The sequence below is a fragment of the Mycteria americana genome, chromosome 2 (genome assembly GCF_035582795.1).
Source record: "Mycteria americana isolate JAX WOST 10 ecotype Jacksonville Zoo and Gardens chromosome 2, USCA_MyAme_1.0, whole genome shotgun sequence".
Classification (NCBI taxonomy): Eukaryota; Metazoa; Chordata; class Aves; order Ciconiiformes; family Ciconiidae; genus Mycteria; species Mycteria americana.
In genome coordinates, this window is record NC_134366.1 from 45,368,821 (window position 1) to 45,394,657 (window position 25,837).

Sequence of the window (25,837 nt, forward strand, 5' to 3'; positions counted from 1 at the left end):
GGGCGGGCAGGACGAGCATGCCCTCAGTGCACAGCTCTGGCGTTACCTGGGTAGAGCACACGAGTCTGCCACGCTTTGGTTTTCCAGTAACAGCCTTTTTGTTTTTGTCTTGTTTCCAGCAGTCCTATGCACCAGCTCCCCACCCCATGGCTCCTCCCAGCCCCAGCACAAACAGCAGCAACAACAGCAGCAACAACAGCAGCGGAGAGCAGTTGAGTAAAACCAACCTGTACATTCGAGGCCTTCCGCCCGGCACCACTGACCAGGACCTTATCAAGCTGTGCCAGCCGTAAGTGCACTTAAAACACTCGGCATCTTCGTGTAGGAGAATGTCAAAGCTAGCCTTTCTGTTTAAACTTATGTATGTCCACAAAAAGACATCAGAAGCCTTCTGCACTCGAAGGTTAACCATTATTTCTTTAGTTTGAACAGCTAATTAATGGCTGTTGAAAACCTTCCGGTAATGAGTTTTGGGGGATAGAGAGGTGAAGACCTTCACATTGACTTCTGTTTATTTTAATCTGGTCTCTTTCTTATGTTAAAAGGAGAATTTGCATGGCAAGAAAACCTCCCTAATGACAGATTTTATAGTTACAATGATCTGTGAATCATAACCTGGTGCACAACAAAACATGGGTGTTCCCACCTCAGTCATTTATCACATCTTTTGATTGCTGTGCCGGGCTCAAAGGTTGAGAAGTATGAAACCCACTGAAGGTAGCCTTGTAGCAAACATCTAATTAACTGCAGTTCCACTGAAACCCGATGATGTCGAAAGTAGCGCCTTCTACCTCCCTGTTTATCTTGAGTCATGTTTGCAGTTTGTACTGAGAAATATCAGTCTTGCTGTGTTTTATTCCTGTTGAAACTGGAGAGGCAGCAGAACGGAGTTCTTTGCTCCTCATGTGTCATCAACAGAACCGTTTCCTAAAATGTTGCACCCTGTTACCCCTCCTCACTCGACTGAATGTAGTGGCTAATGTGAGTAGAAAGGAGAACTTGATTGGATTGCCAAAGTCTTGATTATTATTGATGACATGTGGGAAGGGAGTAACCCGGTTTGAGATCCCAACCAGAGATCACCTGGGTGGAATTTAGGATAACACATTTTTTTTGTGTTGAAATAAGAACATGGAGAGACTTGAAAAATAAAAATCCACCCCTGTGATTATACAGAACTGCAGTGTTTTTGCCACAGAATAGTCTATTCCAAAAGACAACAGCGTCTGATATTTTTCATCACAAATCAGCCTTTCAAATAGGGATCAATAAATGAAGTTTGGTGAAGTGAGGAACCGTCTAGGGCTGATCTGCTGACTTGAATCCAAATGGCTGTCGTTTTGAAGCTTGCAATAGGAGTAACAATTTAATGGGGTGTTACAATTTTGTGCCATTTTGCGTTTCCTGATTTTGACCAAAAATGCTGAAAGACTTCCCTAAGTATGCTTTATGTGGACATGGCTGACCAGGACTGGAACTAGCACTCTTAGTGAAGTGATATCTGAACTTGAGCAAAATTACGTGAGCTTGAAACTCTTCCCTGTGACTTTCTCCTATTAAAGCCGCTACAGGTAGAACTGGCTCACTGTTCACAGGAGTATAGCATGCTGGTGGTTTTTCATGTTTCATGCAAGCTGAATTGCGAGTGTACCTGTCTGACATTTGTACAAACTACATTCGTTGACACTTCCCGCTTGTGACAGTCACAGGTAATTCCAGTTCAAGGGCCAGATCCTCAGTAGGTATAAATTGACTGCAGTCTGCTGACGTTCAAAAAGCTGGTTTGCTATTCATCTTCTTGCAGTCTGACCCTTTCCAAGTCCAGACAAATGCTTTCAGCTGAGCAGCTGATTGGGAATGAACTAACTATTCCTAGAGGAGCCTCATGGCTTTGGCGCTTAGTGCTGCAGTCATGGTGTGAGGCACAAGTCGGCTGCGGTACGAGCAGTGTTACTTGAATCATCAAGTTCAGAGACCGCGTCCCTACCCCTTGTCTGCGTATGGGAAGTGCACATCAAGTATCCGAGAGCTTCCTTTCGTCACTGTGGCAAAATTTTTAATGTGCTCCACTATACTTAATCTGATCTATGATAGAGGGCTTTGTCTTGCTATCGTGGAGTTCCTGTGTGAACAGATACTCTTTTAAGAAAAATGCTGACATTCATTTTGCCGATTTTCTATCCTTTGGCTAAATGGAAGTGAGGAGAAACCAGATAGTTGTTCTGTCTTTTTTCAGAATATTAAAAGTATTTATCAAAGGGAAGGACAATATAGGGGAACTTAACATCTGAAGATACAAGAATTTGTCATGGCAGCATGTAGATTTTTAAAGTAAGATATTGCAAGACATTTTCTTTACCTTTGCAGATGGTTACATAGTAGAGGTGGATAGAGGTCCAAATCCCTTCTTCCCCCCCCCAATACAGTCTGTATAGCAGCAATCTGCTGCTATGTGAGCAAAACATAAATTTGTCTCTTCAGAAGTGGTTGTCTTCTTTAGAGCTCTCTCTCAGCTTACCTGGCTGGGGGCTCATCACGCACTAAAGACTTCATGTAAACAGGTATTCACAAAACAGCAGAAGGTGCTGGCTCTTAGGCTTCCTGCATAGAAGTATTAGCGTAATTTGCTACAAGATGTGAGGTGAAAACCTGAATTCCTATCCATAAGCCATATTATTATTTTGCAGTACAAGATTTTTGGAGAGCTGCGTTTAAGGGTGGTATTCACCAAAGCTAGCTTATGCCCGGGACACTGGTTCCCCAAGGCTAGCTGCCAGTGCCTAAAATGAGCCCTTCTGAACCTATTTCCTCCGCTCTAGCACGTGACAAGGCTGCCAGCAGTACAACTATCACTTGCAATGTCTGACATTTGGCAGGTCTGAGGAATAATGTTCTAAACCCACAATATTTCTCTCTCGGAACTACAGGGAACGCTGGAAATGCTTATGGCTATGTTCATGTATCATAGCCCGTCCCATTTCCAGGTTTATTCCAGCAAAGATGCCTCCCTCTAAGTGACGTGTAACGTTTTTTATTTAATTGCGTTTTGCCAGGTGGGTTATGGAAGAGTAACACTTTAATCGGAATTGTTTGATAAAGTACGGGGCTGTTTTGGTGAATCCTGCCTGCCTTTCTGTGTTTCTGCTGTGTGTTTTTAGGTGGTGTGTATCGCACACTAAACAGAAAACAGCAGACTGGAGTACCATTGATGCTTGAAGTGCAGAGTCCATTACACGTGATGTCAGACGTTTCTGACAAATGTTCCGACACTATCAAACCTTTTATCAATTTAAGAGTAACCTTGTCACAGTAATCTGTCAAACTGTTCGAATAACTAAAGGAAAACAAGTCATCATAGGCTGTACAGTTGCTGAGTAAATAAAAAAAAAAAAATTGCTACTGGAAGATTTTCTTTTTGTGTGGTTCTGATCCTCAGTATTTGGTTTAACATGTGTCCAGCAAAGTTGCATCAAACTCTCTTTTGCAGCAGGGAGCTGTTAGGTTGCACTGTATCTTTTGGGACTTTATACAATGACTTTGGCAAAGGTTACATTGAAAAAGAGTGAATAGGAATGTTTAGCAGTCAAGAATATGTTGTTCTTTTATGTTTGTATCTTCTGGATTTTCATAAACACTGACTAAAGGAACTTCCAAAAATAGACGTTGGCCTCTCTTAATCTTTCTTGAGGTTTTTAAAAAAGAGGTTTTATACCCATCTGTGATCATACTGATCATCAGAACTTATTAGTCTAAAATTTTGATTTTTAATTATTTCATGAAAATAATAGTAAATACCACGTCATTAGCTTTTATTTCTCTGAGGTACACAGTCTCTGCTGGTGCAGTGGTACGCACCATTATACATGTATCTTCCCAGTCAAAATATGCTTTTCATCAAAAGGAAAGATAATCAACCTTAAGATGTGTAATTATAAACAGAAAAATGTGCATGGTGTGTCACTGTACAAGCAAAATATAAATTATTATATTTGAAATATTCATAATCTGTCACTCTAATTTTCATGCATAGTGTTATATTGCATCCAGAAGAATTCAAAAATTCTCTTAAAAACATACACAGATGGCTTAGTCCCCTCTTGGTATACTGGACACATCCCATTCTTACTAACTACATCCCAGTGGAAATAAATTGAAGGAAATCTCATGCACAAATTAAACATTTGAGCTTTATTACTTTGAAACATTTTTCATTTCAAAAACTCAGTCTGTCTCTCAGGATTTTGGTCTTTCTGTCTGTCTCTTCTTACATATTTGCACTGAAGAAGACTTAGCCCCAAAACTTTTTTAAAAGATAAAATAACTTTTTGGAGAAGAGAATGGGAATTTGGGAAAAGAGACATAAACTATCTCTTCTTCTACCTCCCCCCACCCAGTCTGAAAAGAAAAGTTGGCTTAAAAAGAACAACATTTGACTTAAAAAAAGCCTTGTGCATTGCACTATTAAGACATTGGCATGTGTTCAAAAGATAATCCCTGTCCATCTTGATTCAGTCATGAATTTTTCATGCCCAGTCTATAGCCTGAAAGAAAGCTACTTCAAACTTCTAGTGTCTGATAGTTTAAACTTACATATGGTTTTGTCCTGATTTGTCCTGATAGGTGCAAAGTCCTCCCCTTTGCACCTATAATGTACCTTCAGAAATCTTCTGTTTCTGTCTGCTTTGTTCTTCTTTTTTGGATTAGCTATCTCATCACCCTTCAACAAGTTTTGACTTCCTTGTGGTCCAAGGTAAAATTAAAGGACTTAAATAAATCAACAATAGTAAAAATATCTAAACCTGAAAAGGAGCAAGTCTGTATGCTGCTCAGGTATATACAGTTTCTAGATCCATGTTTTTGCAGATTACTCAAGGTTTTGGGTTGCGGTTGTGGTTTTTTTGTTGTGGGTTTTTTTTTTTTTTTTCCTTTTCTTTTCTGAAGGTATGATGATTGTCTCCTTGACAAGTCATCAAGTGTGAGATTTTAGCCTCTCATTCCATTCTGGACGTCCTTGGTTTTGTCCCTGTGGAACATCTGAATAAATATTCAGGCTGCCACTGTTTGGATTCTACTAAAGGGCTAGCCCCAAGGATAATGTAACTGAGGTTATTAATTGAAAATACACACATTACTTTACTTAAATCCTAGACTATTTTTTGAAATGAACTGTGTGCATTCCTTTTGTCCCCACAGAAAACTGCTGAGGACAGGGTCAGGACAGGGTCTCTTGTTAACAGCTGCAACAAGTACAACATTTTGAATTAGACCGAGCTTCATAGCAAGTTCATGATGGCCATTTTGCCATGTGTTACAACAGTAAGAGTTTGAAATTCCTGGCTATTTTTATTTTCCTTTTCCTTTATGAAGATAACAAGAAGTCCATATTATATGAGAACTGATGAAATAAAGGTGTGGGGAAAGTAAGTTCCCTTCCTTTCCTGTTTTTCTTCATTAAAATGTTAATTAAAAATAATTACTGTGAATTATAAGTAAAATAAAGGTTAACCAAAATAAAATCCCCATAGTGAGTTCAAAACCAAAAAGACCAAAGGAATTCCTGGAGCAAATCCTGTGTTCTACAATGAAGTCAGGCCAAATTTGTACCCAGTGTAAACTGGTGTTCTTACCCTGGCCCTGGTGAAGACAAAACCCAAACTATCTGTGACTTACGCAGCAGCAGAGCGTTAGTCCATGTCTGCTTTTGTATTTTTAAGAAGTAATATTTGGAGCTGTAAAGGAATTCACTGTGTTCTGTAACCTTGTGTATGTTAAGGCAAGGTGTACTGTGGCTTCAATATTAATTCAAACAGAACCACATAATCTACGTCTCTCCTGTAATTAATATCAGCTGACACTGTTGCTCTGTGATATAGCAGAGACTGAAAGGGCATGAAGGTGAGATGCTCATTCAGTGGGATTAGCTCATATAGGAACCATGTGGCATAATATAGAGCAGTTCCTGCTTAAATCTTCGTGGATGTTTTGGTTCAGTGTATCCTGGTAATATGAGAAATGTGAACGGCTCTGAAGTCTGCTGAAGAGATCAGTCTTCATGGGAACCAAAGAAATGCCCACACTTGAGGGGAATAAAAAAAACTCCAGAAAACCCCAGATCTGCTTTGTTATTCCAAGTAAAATCAGGAAGGTAAAGTCCCAAGAAGGGTGTAGTGTTGGGCCAAGCACAACAAAGGTGTCCTGCTGGACGAAATACGCTGATTCAAAGCAATGAGGGAACTACATGAGTTTGTTCCTCTCGTTTGTTAATGTGTCTGTTCAGACCAGAGAAAAACGCACTGATGGGCTAGCTTGGAGAAATCTGTATTCTTCTCAAGTTCTTTGTATCAGGGACTTTCCCTAAAAGTTTATCAAGAGGGGCAGGAAAGGGAAAAAAAATTAATTTCAGGTTAATACTTTTAAGTCAAAATGCCTTTGATCAGGAACCAAATGGTGAACATTAGGGATGCGTAAAGTAGACATAAAAGCACAAGAACCTAATGCTGTGAACATGATTTTTAATTCTAGCATTGAAGACATCTTCATGGTGATGGTGCTTATTAATGCTGTTAGAAACATTGTGGAGTTGCTCTCTGGGTCTGAATTGGTACAAGGCAGTGAACTTGTATTTCATCTGAGCGAGATCTTGGTTTCTGAAATGAGTTGATTTGCAGTTTTGCACTCAGTTGTGTAATATTACATCTTTGCAGTGTGTAAATGTGGACATGGATGTGCACAGGTTTTTTTCTCCTTTACCTGATGATATAGTTAAAAAAATTATTTGTATATTCACTCCTCATTAAAATAATCTCCAAATATCTTCCATTGTTAAAAACAAACATTGCCCAGTAGGCAATAAACTCATCCTTTTCTTACCTAGCCTCTTTCGTCAGGGAAAACAAAACTCTAGGTCAGCAAATGCCCGCAGTACTACAGAGAAGCTCCATCTGGGATGTGAACGTTCCCATTGTCAGGAAGCAAGGCAGAAAAATAATCTACGTAAAGTAATAAATGAGCACCTGCACTCTTCCCTGTTTTGAATGTGCCCGTCTTTTCACTGGAGTGTGACAGAGTGTCAGTGAGAGTTTCTCATCTCCTTTCAAGTTGGATGAACCTGATTTAATGGAAGATAGGGGAGGAGGCAGCGTTCTCAGACACTGCTGCTGAAAACATTTCTTCTGATGAATTTTAATTAAAGTCCTTGGGAAAAAAAAACCACAACAAAACAGAGAGCTCTTAGGAGAAATATTGAGTCTTCTGTGTAGTGGTGTGAAGGGCATGACTGTAACAGCCACTTGTTTTGCTTACTGTGCAGGAGGGATGTTGAGATAGAAAGAGGGCAAACACACTTAATGAGCTTCTTCTGACCTGTTCTGAGATGTGCATGTTTCCAGTCTTTCCTTGTCCTCTTTCTTCCTCCACTTCTCCAGCATATTTTGTGTGCAGCCAGTTAACCATGGCATCACCATCCGTCCGTGAGGCCCCTTATTGATGGTAAGCATATAACAGTCTGAAAATGCTCATGGCCAAAAACCGGCCAAAGGACAGACAGGCTCTGCACAGTGCATGTCTGTCAGACTAATGCCTGGTTTTGTAATGTGGGTGTTGCTCTGTGGAAGGGCCTTCATGACCATGGGACTCTTGACAGTCTGAATTTTCCAGCCCCTCAAGGCGTTCTGTAAAACCCTGATGCTTGGTTTCTGCTTTCCAATGAGGCTGATGGATGCACTGGTGGTTTGACAAAGGTTCCTTCACTGCTGTCCCTTCAGGTGTTGTGGGCTTTTTTAATGGGAATAGCGGCAATGAAAGTTCTGGTTATGTTTCGTTCTTCTGTTTTGAAGCTCATCCACGTCTTTTAGATTTGTCTGCATTTTTGGTATTTGTTCTCCTAAATTCCGTGGTGTCACGTTCAGTGGGTCTTTCTGATCTCTTGTCCTTTGAGAATTGATGGCAGCAGTGGGAGAGCAGAATCGATGTCGGTATTACATGCGCAGAGAGCAGAGAAGGAAGTAGGAAGGTCCCTGACTGGGATGTGGTTTATACTCCTTAGGAGTCACCAAATTCGGGGAGAGGATGGAGAGACACTGTTCACGTTCTGACATTTGTGTAGCAGAAATGTTTCTGTAACCTTTCTCTAGAAGGTATGACGCAGGTAATGTTCTGATCTGTTTGAGAAATACATTGTCCTAAAGCTTTGCTGGAAGGAAACAATACCAGCTATGCTTAATAACTCCCCACCCCCGAAACAGGAATAACCTGGGCACTGCTTCCAGCTAACGGCAAGAACCTTAGAGCATGCCTGTAATTTCTGTACAAGGGGAAGTGGCAGGCCAACTTTGATGGCAAAGCTATTGAATATTATCAGCACGAAAACAAAAATGTCATTGTGTTCAGCGGCTAGACTTTCCCGTACTGTTCCAAACAAGCATCGACAAGAGCTCTGTGCTATGCAGCATGCAGTGTCCTTCGTTCCAAGTATTTGGTAACTTCCCAGAATTATTTGTGTGACAAGCGCTGCTGCTAGATTTGTGTTAAAAACTGGAGACTTTTCAGTTTTTTTTAAAGATGTTCACTAGAGAAGGAATTTCTTAGATTTTTTGCAACTGCATCAGAGGTTTTATGTCTGCCTCGTTATAAAACAGAGACAGGAAAGATGGAATGTTTTCAGCCTAATTTTTAAAAGATGTTGATCTGACAGAGATCTGAAAAGATCTGATTTCTCTTTCTTTGGGCATGTATTTTCTGTGTCCCCATCATGAGCTCCAGGGAAAGTGGAGACCTCTGGATTCTGGTTCTCTTGGAAAGTACCTAGCCACAGCTCTGGGGGCAACCCCAAATAAAATAATGAAGGTAAGAGCAATGTGGAAATATAGGTCCTATTCTCAAATAAGCTCTCTGCCAACAGAAACCCAGCCTCATATAAGCTTCATGGAAGCACAGCAGTCTGTTCAAATAGCAGTTATTGCAGGATCATAGCCATGTTATTGTTTCAGTGTAATACAGGTAATAAGTGCAGCATTTATGGCTATTACTGCCTGGTGATCACATAAAAAAAAAAAAAAAAAAGAAAACAGACATGCTTTCCTTACTTCAGCTTCCCAGTTCAGCATTTCCATATACTCCTGGGGTTATAATCCAATTATGAAACTTCAATTATTTTCTGTAATTCACTGATTCAAGAAGAACATTAACTTTTTAGCTTCTTTATAGTAGGGAACTAGTAATTAAAAGGGATGAAATAATTCACAGATTCATAGAATTTAAGATCCAGAAGAGGCCAAGGGATGGTCTACCATTATTTTCTGGTTGATTCGGGTCCTTAAATTTCCCTTATTTCCTCCTGGATTTAATATAGCAATTTATTTTGATGTAAAGAATATGTTCCAGAAAAGCACACACTCTGGATCTGAAGATATGAAGGCAACAGCAAACCTACCACTGTTGCTAATGGTTTGTTCCTGTTAACTGCGTTCCCTGGTCAGAATTTCTGACTGAATTCCAAATCAACTTTCCAGTGTTGATTTTTACCTGTTGGTTCTTGGTGTAATCAGATTAAAGACCTTTCAGATTCTCTCCCACTCCCCCGTCTTCCTCCCAGATGTACTTACCCACTATAACCAAGTCACTTTTCAGACTTCTTTCTTTAATAATCAAAATAGATGGAGCTGTTTGTCTCTGATTATAAGGCAGTTTTCTCCAGCCTTTGGATAATTTCATCAAGGACTGCAGGGGACATTTAAAAGTTTTAAAAACTAATTATTTGAGGTTAGAAGTAATTTCCTTTTCATGTTTATGGAGATTTGTTGTTATGTATAGTTTATGTAGCCATATCTGTTTGTATTTGTCCTTAAGTGGATGAACTGTATCACTGGAACGTCCATGTTCCTGAGCAGGAGAAATGATGCTCAAAAGCTGCCGTGCTGTCCTAGCAGGAGTGTAAGGAGGTGCAATATGTGCTCTGTGGAGACCACGGTACACTGGTACTTGCACTATGTCAGAAGCAGAAGCTCATCTCTCCACCTCTGAAGTTTTGATTACCTTTAATTGTAAATCAGATGTCTGTCCGTTCTTGGCTTTGAGTAACAAAACCCCATGCGATGAGAAAACTGCAGCACCATTGAAGCTTTATTATAAAAAGTAAGGAATTTGGATCTAAGCCGTACCTAACTTAATTTTGTAGAACTTAATTTCTCTGCTCATCTTTAATGTTTCTTGTCCCCTCTGCTTTACTTAAATCAACACCAAATTTAGGATTGTCAATTAAATGGAGTGAGGCTATGAAGTTTTTTAATTACTCTACAATAATTTAGCACAAATATTTCAATATAGTTTATTAAGTGCCTTATGAACTGCATAACAAATGAATTCCTATCACATATACAAACATACAGACAGTTCAAGGAGCTGATGGATTCCTATAGGGCAATCTCTTGACTCTCAGAATAAAATGAACTCAAAGCAATTGCTTCTAAATGGAAGGGAAAAGTGATGGCTACAGTGGAACAAAATGGAATATGACCAAGTCATTGCTGGGGTTTAAATCAAAGTAGGGCAGTATACTCATGCCATGATTTTGCTCATTGCCTAACATAAGAATTGGACTAAAGATGTGATTGATTGCAGGTCTTACAGACGTGGGAGACAGGCTATAATGATACAGCTATTAAATGCTGTCAGCACTTTTAGGACTTCTACTTGTTTCATCTCTATTTTCAGCGAGTGGTAAGAAAAACCTGGCTTTGTTGTAACATTGATTTGCAATTGTTAGTTCTTGTTAGGTTCCTGCATTTGTTTGTTGGTTCTTACTACACCTAGATATAGAGAAATGAGAATTTCTCTTAATCACAAGATCACATTGCTTGTCCCTGCTGAGTCGCTGCCATGCTGTTCCCATGGTATGCTGGGGACATGGGGCTGCTGTTAGGCAGGCGCTAGCAGCTGAATCTCCCATTGGTGCTGGGTAAGTGTAGCTCTACCAGCCAGCATACGAGGCGTTTTGTGGTGAGGAAGAGGTGGGTCAGAGCGGCAAGAAGTGACTAGAATACATTGCAACTCCTTGGATGATGTTGTCTATCGGTGCAGTTCAGTGTGTACGGAGCCAGCTACGTGGAACAGACTTAAATTCCTTGTCCTCCCTCCTTCTTTTTTCCATTGCTCCCCACCCCTGTTTTCTTCCCTAATGCAATCCTCCTCTAAAGAGGGATATTTCTGCACAGTAGTCAGGCTCATCATTTGCTTAGTAGGTGCTGGTTAGCAGTGCAAGGGTATTGATGAGAAAGCCTGTGTTAAATCTCCCTTTGGAGGCTGCCCTAGAATTGTTACAACTCACGTACACGTGGCATTTTAATCTCTCCACAAAGACTCCTGAAAGGGATTTTTAAAGGACTGCACCACTAGTTAGTAGCTGTCACCAGTGTGTGAGGCACGCTCTCAGTGGAGAATTTAGCAGCCCTCCATTGCACCTGGAGTCGAAATGTTGCCAAGTAAATACATCTCTATCTTTTCAGACTGCCAAGTCACGGCAGCACCGCATAGGACTCGGGATGTTGAGCTCGAGAGAGGGATCTCGGCACTGTCAGCAGATTCCCAGGGCTGGGCACTCTTTTCAGCCAGGGGACCTGCTGCGGCAGGCTGTCTGGTTGGGGACGTCGAGGCGAGTTGGACATGCTGAGGGCTCACGGGATTCCGGCCGTGTGCCAGCAGTAAAGTGCTCGTCGCCTCCTAACGAGGTAGCCCTCCAGTCCTGCTATCAGGAGGTCTGCAGCTGGTCTGCTTAATGGTATTTAGTAACAGTATGTGCAGTAAAGCATGCTCTCCTATTACACTGAAATCCACTAATGCTGGCATCAAGAGCAGCGGGTAATTCAATCACACCCACAAAAAGGATATTAACATAACATTAAAGAGCTGTGTAGACTAGCAAAAGACAGGAAATTATGGAGTTCAGGCTTGAAACTTTATCCTTAACTCACCCATTTTGTGCCGAGGTATTTGGAAATTTCCATAGAGCGTGTGATTTTTATGGAACCTACAGTGGGGTGGATTGTCCTGTTTGTCTACGGAGGATTTCCTTGCCTAACATCAGCCAGCATTAGTGAGAATTATATAAAGAAATCCTGGCACAATTTACAGAGCGTAGCTGGACGATGTGGGCTTTAAATATGAATTTCTTGGCTTGGGCAGTTTACCCATCCCAGCATTTCTGAAGTGCTGCATCAGGCATTAGCTGTGTTGACTTTTTTGAGACCAAGTTGCAGTTCAGTAGCTAAGTCCCTCTCCCAATCTCAGAACTAGTTTTTAGGGTTGCTTTTTTCTGCTCAACAGTCACTAAAAAGATTTTGTTTTGTTTTAAATTTACCTTTTGATTTAAAGGCACTGCTCCTATTGATTTGAGGTGAAGTCACTGGAACTAAGCTGAATTATACTGGAGGAAAAAAATAAAAGCCCTATACCCATCTTTGGGCCTTATTAATAGTTTTCCTTATTTTTGGTCCTGCTCAAACTAGTAATGCAACTCGGTAAGCAAGATTAGCTTCATCACATAAAAATCCTTGGTTGGAAATGGAAGAAGAAAAGGTGTTGACTATCCCATCTTCTTTCTTGTGGCTTCCAGTCCTTCATTGTACCTCCCTGTACCAGCAGGGACAAAGGGTAGTTCTTGCAAGGGGTCCATGGGTCAAGGAGGAGCAGGGAGTCAATTTACAGTCTATCCGCAAAATGTTTATAGAGAAGGTTTAAGTTATTTTGTGAGTACAATCATTTTATTTTACCTATTGGCATCAGAGTCAAGCAAGAGCTAGGGGAGAAATTGTCTGTCACTCCAAGGATGGGTCTTCACTGCAATCAAACACGAGATTGCAGATCTCCCAGAGATGGTGACGCCAGCAGGTACACTGCAAAGCAGCTAAAACAGCAAAAAGTGCAGGACCCAGATATTTTCTCACATCTTCAGGCAGGTTTTGCAGGCTGTGCTGAAATGCATTCTGCCCTTGGATACCCTGATACCAGTGCCCAAGTAAAACCAACATGAGCTCAAGTCACGTCCGATTTAGAGTTCATTCCCATGTGGCTCTGGGAGAGAGGGAACTATATGACGGTCATTATTTGGGGGAGATTTAAAAATTTTCATCTAGTGCAGTGGAAGTAAAGAGTGACAGGAACCAGCAGGAATTATTTTACTCTCATAATAGCTCGTTTGGAGATTTTGTATGGTATTTTCTGGAGGTGATGAACTCTTGGTACGGTTAAGCTCTGAGGTGGTTCTGATGCTCCCCCTGTGTGCTTTCTGTGCTAAGGAGCTGGGGAAGGGTGCCACTGTGTCTGTCTCTGGTGAACAGGATGGTCATTAATGACCATGCATAGAACAGTAGGATGGCTGTATCCTAGGGGAAATCAATTTTCTGCAGAGAGCCGGGCTTGTAAAGAGTAGAAAATTTCCACTGAAGGGGAGGGGGGGGAAGGGGAGACAAAATTGGCAGAGCAGGGATTAAAAAATACAAAGGCTTCAAAAGTGAGGGAAGGCTCAAAAGGCTTTCTGTTCAAGGTGGATTCCCCCCCCCCCCCCCCCCCCTGTCTTGAGCAGGTCTTGAACATGCTAATCTTAGAGATAGGAGAGAGAATGGCCTTCTGGAGAAGCTCTGGGATGGGGGACATGGGGAGGTTGGGGAGAAGACTGCCTGGGGTTTAGACAAATGGTGATTCTGTTTAAAAGTGCGTTTCTGTTTTAGATGGAGAACAAACATGCAGAACTGAATCAGTACTGTGCATTTAACTTCCTGAAGGAGCATCTATATTGTGGATGCTTCTGGGTTTGAGAGCCATGCAGTGAAACCTGGGACTAGGTTAAAGCTAGCTGAGGTAGCTCCATGCTGTCCTGCAGAACCTGCATGACTGTGGCGTGGATGGGTCCTTGTGTTCCTCGCTGTGTGCGGGTGTAGTTGGGAATTCAGACTAGGGTCATTTTCTTCTGCCATTCTCCCCTCTTACACATTTGTGTCTCTTCTCTGAATCACAGGGTTTTACTGCGGCACTGAATGTCTCTCTCAACTTTGGGTGGCCCAGTGGCTATGAAAGTCCTCACCCATACTGTAATGGCTTGCTTCCTGCTCTTCTTTTCTGCTGATTTCCTGCTGCTTAAACCTTGCTGCTCCAACCTTGCTGCTCCCTTGCAGACAGGCTGGAAAATCTTGTTTTCCCTAGGATGCTGTCATTTTACTCTCATAACAGATTTTGAAAAAAATATTTCACAGGAGAGATAAGGGAACTTAACTGTAACTGGTGTTAAATATCATCATTCAGATAACAGCTCTAATAAGAGTAAATTTGCTTAGACTTTGTAAGTATGTTTGTATGTTTATGTATCTTAAAAATGTAAGCAGATGTAAATCTTTAAATCTCAAACAAGAGGATGATTCTTTTCTGACTCTGCTCAATATTAAAGGCTAAACCAGAGATAAGATAACATTCCGATAAACATGGAAGCTTGAACAAAGGAGCTGTTGTCCTGAGAATGTGCATCAAAAAGAAACTGAAGTCTAAACTTAGGAAATTGTCTTACAAAATGAAATGTTGCATGTAGAGTAACATTTAATGGCTCTCAGAAATTGCAGAATGGGAAATCCATAGGTCTTTCTCTTGATCTCAGTGGTCTCTGGAGCAAGCCCAAAGAAAGCGAAGGGCAGAGGCATCTGGGAGATGAATAGCTGGAGCGGACCTTTTCTTTTGATTTGGCTTCTTATTCAAGATGTTGGTCTTTTGAGAACTTCCTCTTGAACAGCAGAAAGGGAAAGGGTCAAACTCCCATGGTCTGCGTAAGTGGGAGGAAAGGGTGCAAATGCTGTTAATGAATAAGATGTTTCAGGGATGTGTAAATACATGGCCTGATATTGCAAGTGCTTGGTTTATGAGAGTTGGCCATTGGGTGTGTTCAGGACTGTCCAGAGTATGAATTCAGTTGTTCATAGTTGTCAATATTTGCAGACTATAGCTCTGTTTCTTATAGAATGTCTCTTTGACTCCATGACACTTGACTGTGTCCTTTTTACATTGGTTTTGTGCTTTCATTGCTTCTGATAGGATGTTCAAAAAGCAGTCTGCTTGCCGCAAGAGGTGATCATTGTAAATTTTGTTATTAATTTTTAAACCAAGCACATTTGGCAGATTATATTTTGGCTGCTGGAATATAATTTATCTGTATAGGATATACTTGCCATTTATGTGTATGATAGCAGTAGTAAAGTGAGGGGTGTCAGTACTGGGGTTTTCATGAATATTTAAATCCAGCTCTTTTTATAAAGTGGGGAATAGAACACAGGGTGGATTTGTTCATTGTTGTTTCTGTTTTGGTTTTTTTTCTTTTTCTTTGCAAGGTTGTTTTCTGGGACCCAAAACATGCAACTGCCAAGCAGTGTTTTTTCCCTAGCTGAGGATGTTCACTAATATTTGATGAAGATATTGCCCTTGGTGTTGCCAACCCTCAGAAGTTTATTGCAAGCTTCACGATATTTGTTTCTTAAACCCTTAGATCCTGAGGCATGTGATAAGATGGGAATCTCAGCTTTCAATTTTTTAAAAAATGTGGGTTTCTCTCCTTCATGGCTGTAAAGAGAGGCATGAAAATACACCCAAGCCTATCACAAAGGCTCAAAATATATAAGCAAGATACCCTTTTATCTCAAACATATTTATTTCCGAGTTATTTTTTAATACCAAAAGTTAATTTCATAACTTTTTGGTGTATTAGTGAGCAACAGGAATTGTCAATACTGTACTCCTTGGCCCATTACAGGAAGAATTGTGGGTTTATCCCAGTGAATCACAGTTCTCTCTCTCTCAAAGTATGCCCAATACTCAGAATGAGGTCTCAGTTTTTCCACTGGTTTGAGGATCGTATCTTATTTAATTAGTTTATTTGAAGGCGCCTGAAGCCAGCAATATACAAAAGACTCTTCTTGAGGGCTCCCAAACTACAAAGCTAATCTGCTTCCAAATCCAGTGTTACTGATCAGATTTCAAGATGTGCTCCCTGTGTTTTTCAGTGAGTCTTTCGTTCCTGGGGTAAAATTTCTCAGCAGAAACGCAAAATATTTAAATTCTTGCTCCTTCCTCCAGATCTGCCCATGTCTATTTCAGAAAGGAAGGGTTACATAGCACGTCTTTTTTCATAGCTCTCCATCCAGGGTTCTGCCTGGCAGGACCAACCAAGTGTCCTTTTAAGGACAGAAGACACTGAGTAGATAAAGAGCGTTTTTAGTGAATCCCATGGCTTATCTAACCCCTTCCTGGTTCACATTGGCTGTTTCTGGGTGCAGGCTGAACCACAGCAGAGCACAGCAATTGCCAACGTTGGCTTTTCTTCTGCAGGAGACTCACGGCCAGGATGTCCAGTGAGAGCAGCTGGCACAGAGCCTGAGCGAGGAGTTTTTGGTTGACTAAGATTTTGTCTTAGGCTCATTGGTTCTCAGAAGTGCTGACTGACGAGCAGAGAGCTATAAGACGTGCTAATTACACCATATTCCCTGCCCCTTGATGTTATCTTAAAGTGTAACTTCAATGCTTAAAGACAAAATAATCAGGCAGCTGCTCCATTGGTGTAAATTGGGGCAGCCCATTGGACCCAAAAGGAGGGCACCACATTTCTGGAAACCAAGAGAGTGATCCAAAGTGCGGTTTTTAATAAGCCCTCCCTCTCCAAAGCTATTTACCAGGCTGACACAGTGAGGCTAATACGTTCAACAATGTCCATCTTTCTTTGGACAATAAAGAATGAAGAATTATTTCTATAATAGACAAGGGCTCTAAACTAAATATCTTTTCAAACCTGTAAACGTGTTTTTGTAACAGGTGACTTTGTTTTCTGCTATATTTACTTGCAGGTTTTTAAAGCATTTTGAAAAAAAAAAAAAACCAAAAAAGTAACACACGATTCATATATTACCTATCTATATTGCATACTGGGCAGCTTCACCTGGTTGGAATTTTACTGTTGACAAAGCTATCACTTAAGAGAAAATTTTGGAGAATACCTGCTTTGGGACCCTGGCCTGGGAGTTGTGGCGAGTTACCAGCAAGAACAGATTTGTCCTCTTAAAACTAATTACTGTAGTAGTTATAGGCCTTGCACTGAGGAAAGCAAAGCATTCACTGACTGGAAACATGCACTTGCCTGTCATGTGTAGGTCTTTTTACTGTATTGGGGCTGTAGGGAGGACTTCCCACACCAAACAAGCACATTAATTTATGAGCCTACAAACATGCTTTAACCTTGAGAAACGTGGATTCTCCTGTTTAAGTTCAACTGGGCTTCTTATGTGCCTGAAGTTGCACACGTGCATGAATGTTTTAAAATATCGTGGACAAACAGCTTATCGAATCCATTTCCACACCCTCTCCTGAGGCTGTCTTTATGTTACAGAGTTGCCCAAATAAAAAGACTAAAAAAAAAATAAAAATCTTTGCGTTTAAAAATATACTTTGTGGAGTTAAATAAAATTCAGAGAAACTCAAAACCAGAGGTATTCTGTCCCAGTCCTGGGGAAGCAGTGTGAACTTTTGTCTATGTAATTATAAAAATCCAAATCCATGCTCTTGTTGTTTCTCCTTGAAAATTTCAGGCAGAGAAAAATGTGCTCCTTTGCACCACTTTTGTCAAAGTTCGGCCTTTGGAAAATGAATACAACTGTGACATTCCAGCCCTGGAAATAAAAGGATTAAAGCAAATATATTGAAGAAAAAGAAGCAGTTCTGTGATGTAGTTCCTGAAATATGTATTTTGCAATGCAAAAATCCCAAGAAACAGTTCCTCTCAAAACTACGTTGTTTCCAAAGACATCCCAAGTACCTGGATTTTTCTAATTTGTAAATAATGAAATGGGAGCTCTGTGAACTCAAGGAGTCTGACTCACACATTTTGATTCAAATGGCCTCTGTGTGAACTCTATAAAATGCTTTAGCTTTAAATTATCAGTTTGAGTTCACAGTCCCTGGTGGTAGTTGGAGTTCTTGCTTTTTTCTGTAATTCCTTTTCTTTTTAATTCGTTTTCTTTTTTTGGCTATTATTGGAGAGGAACCATCTGATTGAGACATATATATGTATATATATATTTTACAACATGTTGCAGTCATTGAGTTCTTTTAAGAGTAAATTGTTTTAGTGAAATGTCAGAAAATTTGCACAAACCGAATGCTCAGAGTTCCCTTGAATAATGAGGCTATTGTTAAATGATTGAATACTTTAGAGATTAATATCATGGTATGCTGGCATGCTGGTTCGTACCAACTGTAATTTAACAATGAATCCTCCGTAAGCAAGCAAGACTGTGAATGAGAAATTGGATATAAGATAGCACAGCATGCAAGAACATACAAAGTAAATAAATTCTACACACAGGAATGATATGTTGAGGGGGTTTATTTCCACAAGATCTGAGATAATTGAATTGTTGGATAGAGGAGATTCTTCAAGTTTGAAGATCTGCTTAATTTTTTCTTCCAATGCCGATGAGCAATGTCTTTATAGTAGAAAAGATAGGTTTTGGAATTTTTTTAATTTTTTTTCCCCCCGTTCTTTGAAAATTAGAGTATGCCTGGCATTATCATTTGTGACAGGCTACGGTAAACCACATCTCATTCTGTGAAGGGTTTCAGATCCCTAAGCTGTCTTCCCAATAATGCATCCTATCATTATACAGAAAATTTAGCGGCACTGCTGAGTGTCTGCAAACAAAAGTTGCATTTTATTTTTTTAAGACATCTGAATTCTTGCAAATATGGAATAATTAGTAGTTGAAGATTTAATGATGGCCCAGAAGAAGGACTGAAGTGTTCTGCATGAAATCATAGTTATTAATTTGTGCATGAATTTGGTTTTCCATACGTAATTTAGCAACTGTAGAATATTTTGCTAATTAATTATTAACACTGGTTATTTGTCATGGCAGAACTGTGAGGGAAAAACATAGCTTTCTACCAAAGCAAAAACATAAATGTCAGAATTTTAATTTAAATATGATTTACAATAATGTAATCATGTTTTAAATAGGCTTAAATAGCTTCAATATTCAAACATACAGATATAATATGAATATAATATATAGCACTAATTCAGAATAAACAGCATTTAGAATAAAAACTACAGCTAAGGGCCAAGCGTCTTACTTGCAACAAACTGGGGAAAAACACTGTAAAATGTCAGGCTTTTATGGGAAGTGCCACTTCAGTAAGTGGCATTCTATTCTGTCTTGGGTATCAAGAGTGTGACAAATCTGTAGCCTTATTATAAGCGCTGTGAATAGGATTTGAGCTTGTACCTACTGAAGGCAATGAAAAAACTGCCTTTGATTTCTGCAAGTGTTGGATCAAGCCACTTAATTTCATTTACATGCAAACAAAAAATCTTTTTTTTTTTAATTTTGGCAAGGAAAGGAACAAGGCTACAGGAAAAGTTACCTTCGAACTGCTGAAGTGATATACTTCTTACAGGTCTGAAAGTTCAAGTTCTTTCTATTTCCAGAAATTTAGTATCTGTTTAAATTTCATTTACTTTAACTTCTGTTTTACCTGGCTTAATTTCCCAAGTACTGAAAACAATTACAATAAGTCTCCAGAGCCTGTACACTTTCATATGGGACTGTTTTTCCAGAGGTGAATGGGCATATAAAGTTTAAGACTATGAATGCAGATTAGTTTGAATAGGAAATATGACTTTTTCTTTGTTGGTAAATATCTGCATTGTCTTGTAAATACATTTCTAACTTGAATGTGGGATGCCTCTATCATTTTAGTGCAGATGAAGGCGAGATGCATTCCTGTTCTTTAATAGCAGTAGATGTTAGGGACACTGGAAGGGAAAGCTAGCATTTTAACAGCAGAGGGATTTTTTGGTTGTAGGTGTTTCTACACACATTTTAAGAGGTTTATTTACAGTATTCTGTGCCCTAGGTTGTTGAAATTTTACAGGAAGCAAACTTCACTAAAACTACCAAGTTTTCCATATTCTTCAATAACAGAGCACCAAAGGATCCAATACAGCTGCTCCAGGGCCCCCCACTACAAGAGAGACATTGAGGTGCTGGAGCGTGTCCAGAGAAGGGCAACGAAGCTGGTGAAGGGTCTGGAGCAGAAGTCTTGTGAGGAGCGGCTGAGGGAACTGGGGTTGTTTAGCCTGGAGAAGAGGAGGCTGAGGGGAGACCTTATGGCTCTCTACAGCTCCCTGAGAGGAGGCTGTAGCGAGGTGGGGGTCGGTCTCTTCTCCCAGGTAACAAGTGATAGGACGAGAGGAAATGGCCTCAAGTTGCGCCAGGGGAGGTTTAGACTGGATATTAGGAAATTTTTCTTCACTGAAGGGGTTATCGAGCATTGGAACAGACTGCCCAGGGAAGTGGTTGAGTCGCCATCCCTGGAGGTATTTAAAGGACGTTTGGATGAGGTGCTTAGGGACATGGTGTAGTGGCGGTCTTGGCAGTGTTAGGTTTACGGTTGGACTCGATGATCTTCAAGGTGTTTTCCAGCTTAAACGATTCTGTGATTCTGTGAGCTGTTATTCAAGAGTATGGTATGATCTTGGGTTTTATTTGTCTAAAGCAATAGTAGTGTTCGTAGACATGTGCATATAGTTATTTTATTGGTTTTGTATCTTTTTTCTCTCATACTAGGCCTATGTATGAGTCAAATCACTACATCCTTAGTAGTAAATATCTGTACCAGAAGATATTATTGAATATGCATCCATTCTTTCAGTGGTTCATCATTCTCTTGAAAATTCACTTCTCATAGATGCTACAATATTCGTTACTGTCTGCTTAAAACTGGGCTCTTAACTGCGTTGTTAGGAACAGAAATACATGGTCTGAGTTTCAAAATTGCTGAGCAACACCTGCCCTTACAGAACTAAGTACTAATGACTCAAGAGCCCTTCTGAAAGTCCAGGGCTGTTTTAGATGTACAACCAAAGGATTTAAGAGGCCCCCCCCTCCCTTTTTCTGTGCTGTTTTTGAAACTCTTGGACAAGTTGTTACTCTAAATTGCTGTACTAACTTGTATTATATTTAGTGAAGGAATGATTTTTGTAAACTTGACAGCCAGACTGAAGTAAGTGGAGAAGACAGAGCAGGTGAATGTTAAACTCTTACAGAAGTACGGTCTTGTTAATCCAGTACACCGTAGGTTCTCTGCAACTGCCGCCTCCTGTTTGTTCACCACGCCATGCGCTAGTCTGTGAAAATAAAAGATGCTCTGAATGGCATGAATTTTACTGTTGTATTTTTATGTGAATAAAAGTGTTTAGTCTTAACTTTTCCTTTTTAGATTAAAAATAACATACAGAGAAACAACAACAAAGCAGCTCAATCTTTGTTAATGGACAGAATAGTAATGTGTTGTATTTTTGAGGAAAAAATACAAACATTGAAAATGTCATGAAGTAGATGAAATGCCCAGAAATGATCATGCAAATCAGAACTTCCTTTCTGAGTGAAATTTCCCTTTCGTGTGTATTTGGATGTCTTAGGTTCACGTGGCGGTGTATTATAGGAATGACATCTCTCCGAGAAACTCAGCAGCAGTTCCTTCTGTACTTTAGGCTTTCATAACGTGGGCTTTTTTTTTTCCTCCTGAAATCCATGATTTTCCTAATAGAGTCTGCTTTAAACAAAATAAACCCAGTTATGCTATTTATATATTAATTCACAAGAATGAAAGAGCCTCAGAGTTGCTTATCTAAATCCAATTACTGCTGGTCAAATTCATCCCAGTACAAAAGTTCCCGAGATAAAAGCATATATTACCTAAATGCCCAGAAATGCAGACTGTTTTCAGTTGGGTGAATTGTGCTCTGAGCAATGCGTGAGGCCTTGAGTGAACCCTAACACTGGGGATATAATTATTAAGCTCTCAACTTGGAAATTACATGGTAACTCCATTGGTTTAACTAAGCAAGGAAGAATTCTGTACACCGGTTACTCGGGTTTAAATCCCAAGTTTCACGTTTATTTGAAACATATAAGCAGTAACTGGAATTGGGCAAAAGCTGTGTTTCGTACAAGCCTGAGAACCTACCACCTTGTAGACGAGGATGGCAGCGTGCGTGTAGCACCGCGTTGGGCGAGTGGTGAGAGACTTGGCCTGTCCCGTCCGACAGCTGTTTTGCATTACAGAACTAGCTGTGGCCAGCCCGAAGACCGGCTTGAAGGACAGAATAAGATGTAACTATCCCAGAGGCTTTTGTTTTCCGTAATGCCATGGAAAAGCTGAAAAGTTTGAGTGGCCACAACCAGACTGGTCTCCCAGGAAATCCCTTCTTTGACCCAGCGGCTCTTGTTGGTGGCTGTTCCTCAGCAGGCTTCCACCTTGGCGTATTGCCTGCCAGCAGCGGGGTGCATGGTGCCTGGTTCCTCTGCCTTGAGCTAGTCCCTGGCTGAATCTCACTTCCATCCTAACCCTGGTCGCCCACTTGCCTTCCCCTGCACCCCCGGCTTCCCTCAGGCAGAAGCAGAAATTGCTCGAATCAATCCTTTGTGTGCCGTAAGACAGCAAATTCCCGTCAGTTTGGGATTGGTGTGGGCTGTGGGAAACGTTCCCGCATCTTGGAAGTGGTATCACTTGCAGCTGAAGTGCTTCTTCAGGAACTACCTCCATTTTAACAGCAGTTATCAAATACCTTCCCAGGAATGACTGGGTCAAACTTTGTCTGCAGTGTAAGTGCTGATCGACCGCCTGCCTGCAAGCTCCTGAAATGATCTATTGATACTGCAACTTTGATGTATGTTAAGGGTTTATTCTGCATTGCTTGCATCTTTCCCAAGTCTGCCGAGTAGTCAGAAAATGTGGGGTGCAGTGGAATGGGGCTCTTCAGAGTGATTTTTGACGTAGCTCTGTAGCCAGGACTGAACAGGGAGATTGTTTCTCTGTGCACAGCACCGTAGGGTCTTCCCTTAGTCCTGCCCTCCGTGTGACACGGTGTGTGTCACTGCCGTTTATAACCGAAGTGTTTTTAAGTGACCTTTGTAATTTTAATAGTGGATATCAGATGACTTGAACAGTTTCACCCCAAACCAATATATACAAGAGAAGGTAAAAATGTTTGTTTGTAAGAAGGATTTGGATATTAGGAAAAATTTATTTACTGAAAGGGTGGTCAAGCATTGGAACAGGCTGTCCAGAGAGGTGGTGGAGTCACCATCCCTGGAGGAGTTCAAAAAACATGTAGATGTGGCACTTCAGGACACGGTTTAGTAGGCATGGAGGTGTTGCGTTTACGGTTGGACTAGATGATCTTAGAGGTCTTTTCCAACCTTAATGATTCTATGATTGTAAGGTATTTCTGCCCCCAAATTAATATTCTCTTGGAATGTAAGAATGGCTGGACTGGGTCAGACAGGAATTTGTTTCGGCAGCTGTGGAGGTGCTTGATGTTAAAACAGGGACAACATGCGATGATACTGCTCTGGTATCCTCTCCCAGTTTCTGCAGTATGTGACTTCCAGGGCTACAAATGTGTCTTTGCTTTTAATTTCGTGACAGATTTTCCATCCTAGAACTTGTCTGATAGCTTTTTGTAGAGGTGCGCTCTGTGTGGCATCAGCGTGGGCTGTGGCAATGAGTTCCACAAGTAATGTTCCGTTCTGGGGAAGTATTGGCTTCTGCAGTTTTTAAACACTGTGATTTTCTTGGCAGTCCTTATGTATTATGAGAAACAATTAAGACAACTGGTCACCATCTCACTGCACGGGTCCTTCTTTAATGAGCTGAAGTCCTAGTCTGTGTAGTTGCTCCTGACATGGAAGCTCTCTCAAATATCTGACCACCTGGTTTTAAATGAAAATTATTACCTGCAAAAACATTCAACGCAAATTGAATGTAAGGGTTTAAAAGGATTTTAAAAAAAGCATGTAAAGAATTTTATTTGTGCTTACTATGCATTTAGATAACACTTCGGGAAGAATGTAATGAAGAACAACATGTTGTATGTCTGGAAATCTTTTGCATAGCGATTTCAGTTCAGATGTTCAGTAGAGACATTGTTGAGGTAGCCATCTCACAGATTCATTATGTCTATTGCCTTGGATACTGTGATGCAGTAGGTTATCCTTAATGATACAGTCATTATGTTGAAGGGTTGGTAATAAGGTATGGAGATGAACTCAATTCCACAATTATCTTTTTCTGACCGGAATTTTTGATTCAAAATCTTAGAAAGAATACCTCCATGCACTGTAATTCAGGAGGAAATTGAACAGTGTTCATGTTTTCTCACGACAAGCAAACCATGCCTTTACATTAATGGTATCAGTAGTTTGTAGAACAGAGGTGTGCAGGCTGTTGAATTTTATAGTAGTTTCCATTTAAACATAAGAAAACAAGAGGCCAGCTCTTGTGATGCACCTTATCCTTATTTCTGTGGGCATTTCCATTGAAGAATACATTTTTGGTACTTCTGGGTGAATCAGATCACAATTAAAGGTAACACAAACAGAAAGCCAAACAACTTTGGAGAGGAGATATAACTTGATACCACTCTCCACACACGCAAGAAAGAAATGTGACTACATTTGTAGGAACAAAATACCTTCCTGATTTCACACAGCACACAAACTAACGTTCTTCATCAGAACTGATGTTCTGATTACTGTAAAATAATTACTTGAAATATTTAGGAAAACAGTGTCCAAATTAATTCCAATTACTTTCTTGTGGTAGCGCTCAAGGTTTATAGCGGTAGATTAAATTGCCCGCATATGGCTAATTGCCTATAACAGTGTTTGTTATTGTGGTGCCTCTTACCACTCTGATGTCTGTTTTTGCAAACATGAAGGTGTGCACGTAACTTTACATGCTGGAGAAAACCTCTTCTGAACTGAACAGAATTACTTCTGTGAGTAAAATCTCTAGTGTAACTGTTTGCAGGATCACAGTATGTAGCAAATAACTCTGGGAAATCTGTAATAAAAGCAGTGGAACCACAAATGCCTGTCTCTGCTGGCAAGAAATGTTAACTTTTAGCTCTCATGTGACTTGGATGAAACAACATATCAATTCATTAGGAGTGGCTGGACTGAAATGGAGGCTGGGTGTTAGTTTTTGTTGGCGGAAGTTTAGGTGGGGGTTGTGTTTTATTTGAGGTTGTTGTGGGTTAGCCGCTGATTTTTGTTGGATTCTTTTTCTATATATCTGTCAGAGGCCCTTTACTGTACAAGATAGGCATGTTTTTGCATGTTTTTCATGTATTAGGTTTTACATCTAAATAAATCAAATAAATGAAGATGCACCACACAGGCCAAATTTCCTGCTGGGTAAGTTGGCCCACCGAGCAACCATAAATCACACTGGCAGAGAATTTGGCTTTGCCTTCTTAAGATATGTGCTCTGATGTCTTCGAGGCCAAAGTCAACTTCAGGTATTACCATGAAGAATTATAAAGTTAAGTGGAACATAAGTGAGTATAAAGGCCCCAATTCTGGAAACACCTGAGGTTAGAAAAGCATGTGATCTCATGGTTAACATTGCATCTGTTCTGTATGTGTTTGAAGTGGAGCTAGCTATGGCAAAATAGACCCACAACTACCTGCCCGTTTACCCATCATGGTGGAGCGTACAATGGATTACGCCTGCCTTCAGAGCACAAAATTCTGCCTGTCTACAGAGCCAGCAAGAAAAGCGGGTGTGTGGAGGGGAGGAAGGTTTGTGCAATTTGTTTGTTTGTTTGTTTGTTTCCTAAAAGATGGCTGAATGGGGGCTCAACTTAGATTTGCACAAACTGTTAATGCCTTTAGGTCCGTTTGCCCTCCTTCTGACTGGTTTCAGTCTGAAATGAAACACAGCAAAGCATGTTTTTACTCCCCAAAATGAA

The 25,837-nt window shown here is 40.4% G+C and overlaps 1 protein-coding gene across 7 annotated transcripts in view; it reads left to right on the forward strand.

The window, feature by feature from the left end:
* Nucleotides 1-25,837, forward strand: part of RBMS3 (RNA binding motif single stranded interacting protein 3) — a 723,228-nt gene that overhangs the window by 367,546 nt on the left and 329,845 nt on the right. For 5 of the 7 annotated variants that reach the window (XM_075493193.1, XM_075493195.1, XM_075493194.1 and 2 more), the window contains one exon: nucleotides 120-289. In XM_075493193.1, coding sequence (XP_075349308.1) covers nucleotides 120-289 — 170 coding nt within the window. The remainder of the gene's footprint in view (nucleotides 1-119; nucleotides 290-25,837) is intronic. The other 2 variants (XM_075493197.1, XM_075493199.1) reach the window with 1 other exon arrangement.